The 5,598-nt window shown below is 45.9% G+C and overlaps 1 protein-coding gene across 1 annotated transcript; it reads left to right on the top strand.

Annotated features, from left to right (window-relative positions):
* The first annotated feature begins 1,601 nt into the window (after positions 1 to 1,601).
* On the top strand, positions 1,602 to 2,909 carry LOC140179240 (uncharacterized). The gene has a single exon (XM_072217913.1). The coding sequence runs from the start codon at positions 1,602 to 1,604 to the stop codon at positions 2,907 to 2,909; it is 1,308 nt and encodes a 435-aa protein (XP_072074014.1).
* Positions 2,910 to 5,598: the final 2,689 nt, after the last annotated feature.

A 5,598-nucleotide genomic window follows, 5' to 3' on the forward strand; every position in this document is an offset into this window, starting at 1 on the left:
CGGGGGAAGGAGCATCGTTTGAAGCAGGGAGGATTCAAGTTGAGACGGGGGTATTCGATGTAATCCGAGAATGGATGCAAATTGTTGTTGGGAAGACGGTGTTTGAGATCTTTGTGAAGGAGGTAGAACCACAGGAGGGCGGTGCGGTCAGCATGGGGAGAAGCAGAAGTGTCTATGCGAAGAATGAAGTTTCTGGCACCGCTGGCACGGCCATGAAGAAGGGGGAGGGTAGTTGGGACCCGGCGGCGGAACTGGTTACTGGTAGGCCTATGGAGGCTGAGCACGGTGAGGACAGAATAGTAATCTCTGATGTGTTATTGAATGATGTGGACGTTGCCTTTTTGAAATTCAAAAAGGATACGGTTGTACCGGATTCAGCTAGTACCAAGGACGGTGAAGTAGCGGGTTTGAAGGGATGTGAGATAGTTCATGAGGGGGAGTCGGAGAATACAGTCACGCAAGTATGGGGAGGGGTGGGAGGAGTTCATGCAAAGTGGGCTGCCCATCCGGATTGGGACCAAGCTGGGACACGGTTGGAGTATTGTAACAGTATGGGCTCGCATTCAATTGGCCCAACACCAACTAAGAACGGAGGGGGGAGGCTGACCGTAAGGGACATGAGTATTGAGAAGGAGCCTGTTGTTGGGCTGGGCCAGGATGGCCTCCTAACTGAAACGGCGTATGGTTTTCTTTCCATTGGAGGCCACGACGGGTCGGGCGGCCTGAGGATCCGGAGGGATCCACGGGAGCTGTTTGAAGCGGCGCCGATGGAAGGTGTGCGAGGGCTGGGGTGCTCACCAGCGGAGAAGGATCCTGAGGCGAGAGGGTTGCCGTTTAAACTCGGGGATCCGTCGGTGGATAAGAACCCGGAACTAGAGGAGATGGTGGGGGCGGAGGACCGATCGATGGGGTGGGAGTTGAGCTTGATGGGGGAAGGGTTGCGCAGGAGGGGACGGGAATCAGGGCGGCAGTCCACCGGTAGGAGCAAGGGGCGCAGGATGGGATAAGTGAGGCCGGCTTGCACGATGAGGGATCCCAAGCGGGATTGAGCTGCCTAATGGGGAAGGATGGTACCTCGGGAGCACAGGGAAACGCAGTGAGGGACGTCCCGGAGGTGGCTGCCTGTGGCAATGCCCGGGGGGCAGGAGCAGGGGCTAGGCTGGGCACAGTTAGCCATTTAGAAGGCGAGGGGACACAGGAAGAGTAGCGCCAGGAGAATCAAGCAACCTGGGCATTGGCTGTGGAATCAGGAGCGGTTTTATGCGATGAGGAAGAAGATATTATGGCGATTTTGCAAGCACAAAATGAAGAAATAGCAGCTAAGAGAAAACTGGCGAAGCAAAAGGAAAAGGCGAGAAGGAGTCGACCAAAAAATAAAAATAAGGTGAGCAAATCTTTATTTAAATGATTGTGAGCTGTTGGAATATTAGGGGGTGGAGGGGGGGACGGTAAATTAAGCATGCTGAAATCTTTGAAAAATAAATATAATTTGAACATATTGGGATTGCTTGAAACAAAAAAAAGAAGTGATTACTAAATATGAGGTCGCAAGGCTTTGGGGATCTAGTACTGCTGGTTGGGAGTTTGTGGAATCTGCAGGAATGGCGGGGGGTCTGCTATTAATTTGGGATGAAGGAGTGTTTCAAGTAGATCAAAGGTATAAAGGTGAGAGGTGGCTGTGTGTTGAAGGCGTTTTAACAAAGACCAACTTCCGATGTGCTTTCTGTTTGGTGTACGGGGCGCATGGGAGGGAGGCAAAGAGGGGGGTGTGGGAAGAACTGAGCTATGTGGCGGGGTTGTGTCAGATTCCTTTCTGTTTTCTCGGAGACTTTAATGAAATTTTACAAGTAGAGGATCGTAAAGGAGCTACTAGCTTGATGGCGTCATCGGAGGAATTTAAGGAATGGGTGCGAGACATACAGTTGATAGATTTGCCTCTTACTGATAGGAAGTATACATGGTTTAGGGGGCATTCCTGTAGTCGGATTGATAGGGTGATGGTTAATGTTGAATGGACTGAGGTGTTTCCGGATATTAGGATTAAGGGTGGCCCAAGGGGATTGTCTGATCACTGCCCAGTGATCATGGAACTAACAAGAGTAACGGGGCCCCCTAGACCATTCAGAAGTTTAGACGCCTGGTTTACGCATGAGGGATTTCTGAGAATGGTGAAGGATGAGTGGCGAAGCCTCGGAGAAACGCAGTTCCCGTGCAAGCTGAGGGCTCTAGCAATACAACTGCGGCAATGGCACAAGGATAACTTCCGGGACATGGATAAGAGACTCATGAGGTTTGAGGAGGAGCTCACCAAGCTGGACAATTCAGTCAGTGATGGAGTTTATGATGGTACAACGGAGGCTAGAAGGAAGGCGCTTGTGAGCTTTTGTTCAAAATGGTATATTAGAAAGGAAATGCACTGGAAACAGATGTCTCGGTCTAAGCATGCTGCAAACATGGATAGGAATACCAGATACTTTCATAACATTGCTTCGGCCAGAAGACGGAATAACAGGATTGATGCTCTGATGTTACATGGAAGACTTGTGCGGAATCAGGCGAGAATAAAAGGTGCGATTAGAGGGTTCTACAAGGATTTATATCGACAGGAATATGTTCCGAGGATTGGAATCAGAGATGGGTTAGTAAAGTGTATCCATAGGGATGAGGCTGAAGCTTTAGAAGTGATGCCGACGGATGAGGAAATTAAGGAGGCTGTGTGGGACTGCGAATCTTCCAAGGCCCCAGGGAGTGATGGGTTTAACATGAACTTCATAAAGAAATGCTGGGATGACATTGGGCCGGAATTCACTGCTGCGGTAATGGGGTTCTTTCAAAGTGCGAAATTGCCAAAGGATGTCAATGTAACGTGGGTGACACTAGCTCCAAATTTGAAGGTGCAAAGGAGGTGAAGGATTTTAGGCCGATTAGTATGGTGGGGTGTGTGTACAAAGTGATTTCGAAAGTGTTGGTGCACAGGATGCGATCTGTGATGTCGGGACTGGTTGGAGAGACTCAGACTGCATTTGTAAAGGGAAGAAAAATTCATGATGGTGCACTCATAGCCTGCGAGACGGTTCATTGGCTGAAGACTCGGAAAAAGTCAGCAGTCATTATCAAACTGGATTTTCAGAAGGCCTATGACAGAGTGAGATGGGATTTTGTTGACATTGTGCTACAGAAAATGGGCTTCGGCCAAAAATGGAGGAGCTGGGTGAAGGAGTGTGTTACTACGGCCACCATGGCAGTCTTGGTAAACGGGGCACCTTCCAAGCCATTCAAGATGGAGAGGGGACTAAGACAAGGGGACCCACTTTCTCCATTGCTATTCGTATTAGTTGTAGATGTGTTGCATAGGATGTTGGGGGAGGCTGTGAGGAATGGCCGCATTGCTCCACTGCTGGTAGGGGGAGATCTTATTGAACTGTCACACCTACAATTTGCAGATGACACTATTTTATTCTGCCCGCCGGAGACTGAAACAATTGTAAACTATAAGAGACTGTTACGGTGCTTTGAGTTGATGTCTGGGCTGAGCATTAACTTTGATAAATCGAATCTGATATCGGTGAACTGTGAGCAAGGATGGATTGATCAGGCATGTGGACTGCTGGGATGCCAACAAGCTTCTCTACCGGTTAGATACTTGGGAGTTTCTCTAGGTGCGAATCCGCGCTTGGTGAAGACTTGGAAACCAATCATTGATAAGGTGGAACAGAAGCTGAGTTTGTGGAAAGCCAAGGTTTTGAATAAATCAGGTAAGCTGGTCCTTATCAAATCGGTGCTGAATAGTCTCCCCATCTACTACCTTAGTCTATACAAGATGCCGAAGGCGGTAGCGGACAAGCTGATTGCTTTACAACGGAACTTTATGTGGTGCAGGGAGAACGGGAACTATGGTATACCTATGGTAAAGTGGGAGATAGTTTAGGCTCCAAAAAAAGGTTGGGGGATTGGGGGTTGGTGATGCAGTGCTGAGAAACACAGCGCTTCTGTTTAAGTGGTGGTGGAGGTTTTCAAAGGAGGATTGCCCGCTGTGGAAGAAGATTGTGTGTTCGTGTAATAAGTTGAACCCGGATGTCATGTTAGCAACTCAGCCTTTACCAGTAAAGGGTGGCCCTTGGAAGGACATATGTCAGCTGAATATAAAAGAACCGCGGATTCGTGATAAAGTGGTAAGTGGACTGGCAATGGAAGTAGGCAATGGTATGCAGACTCGATTTTGGGAAGATAACTGGGTTCAAGGTGGTACTCTGAAAGGAAGTCATCCGAGACTCTACTCTATTTCCAGTCAGCAAGGACTTGTCATCGGGGAGTGTGGTTTTTGGGATGGGCTTGATTGGATTTGGAATTTTCAATGGAGGAGGGCACTGTTCCAATGGGAGCTGGAGCTTGTCAATCAACTGCATGAGAGGTTAAGGCCAGTGAGGTTGTCATCAGGTAGGGAGGACAATGTGGTGTGGAAGTTTGAAAATAAAGGTATTTTCTCTACTAGTTCTGTGATCCAGGCTATACAAGCGGAGACATTATCAGCTGAGATAACGAGTTATAGCTTCACGAGTTCAATTTGGAAAGGTTTCGTTCCTCCGAGAATTGAGCTCTTTGGGTGGTTTGTGCTAGTGGGTAGAGTTAACACCAAGGAGCGGCTGACTAAACTAGGAGTCAACATTCTGGGGGATAGTATGTGTGTACTGTGTACTAAGGAATTAGAATCTGTTGAGCATTTATTCCTTAGGTGTGAGGTAACATGGCAGGTGTGGTGCAAGTGGCTGAGGTTACTAGGAAGGGAGTGGGTGATTCCCGGAACTGTTAAAGAAATGTTTGAGAGTTGGCATGGAATGCATAATAGACAACAGGGGAAGAAGATGTGGATGTCAGTGTTCTTTGCAGTGATTTGGAACATCTGGTTGGAACGGAATGCACGAATCTTCAAGAATGCAAGAGCAAGCCTGGAGGTCATACACACAAGGACGTTGATGAGCTACACGGAATGGAGTGGTGGTGATCCTGGGGGAGGATGAGAGTACTGGGGATAGTAGGGGGTTGGTTTATTTGTTGGTAGCTAGTTGTGTGTCTTCTTTTTTCTTTTATTTGCTCCACTTTAATGTGTTGAGCTTCCTTTGTTTCAAAAAAAAAAACATAATTTGTTGATATTCTATAACAAAATTAATTAAATTACAATACACGGTTTAAATATTTCTGATGTCTATTATTTATCTTAAAAAAATTACATATAAACGTGTACTCTTAATTAAATCTATACCAATTAATTAAATTACAATACACGATTTATATATTTTTCTGATGTCTATTGTTTATATTTAAAAAAAATTACATATAGAAGAGTACTCCTTAATCAAATCTATACCCATATATAATGGAATAAAAAAATTTGGTATCCAATTTCTTCTATCTATTTTACCCCTATTTTTTTTAAGTTTGTTAAATACGGAATTCAATATAACAAACTGTTACTACGTCCTCCATTTTTTTATTTTTTTATCAAAAAATATTTATCCCACGACAGAGTATCAAACTAATTCACTTTTAACCCCACGACATATTTTAAAACTAATTTACTTCCAATAAAAAAACTGCTAC

Source organism: Arachis hypogaea, chromosome 15, assembly GCF_003086295.3.
Source record: "Arachis hypogaea cultivar Tifrunner chromosome 15, arahy.Tifrunner.gnm2.J5K5, whole genome shotgun sequence".
In the NCBI taxonomy this organism is placed as follows: Eukaryota; Viridiplantae; Streptophyta; class Magnoliopsida; order Fabales; family Fabaceae; genus Arachis; species Arachis hypogaea.

Coding starts and splice junctions, on each gene's coding strand:
- LOC140179240 (XM_072217913.1), top strand. CDS start 1,602: ATGGCGGGGGGTCTGCTATTAATTTGGGATGAAGGAGTGTTTCAAGTA.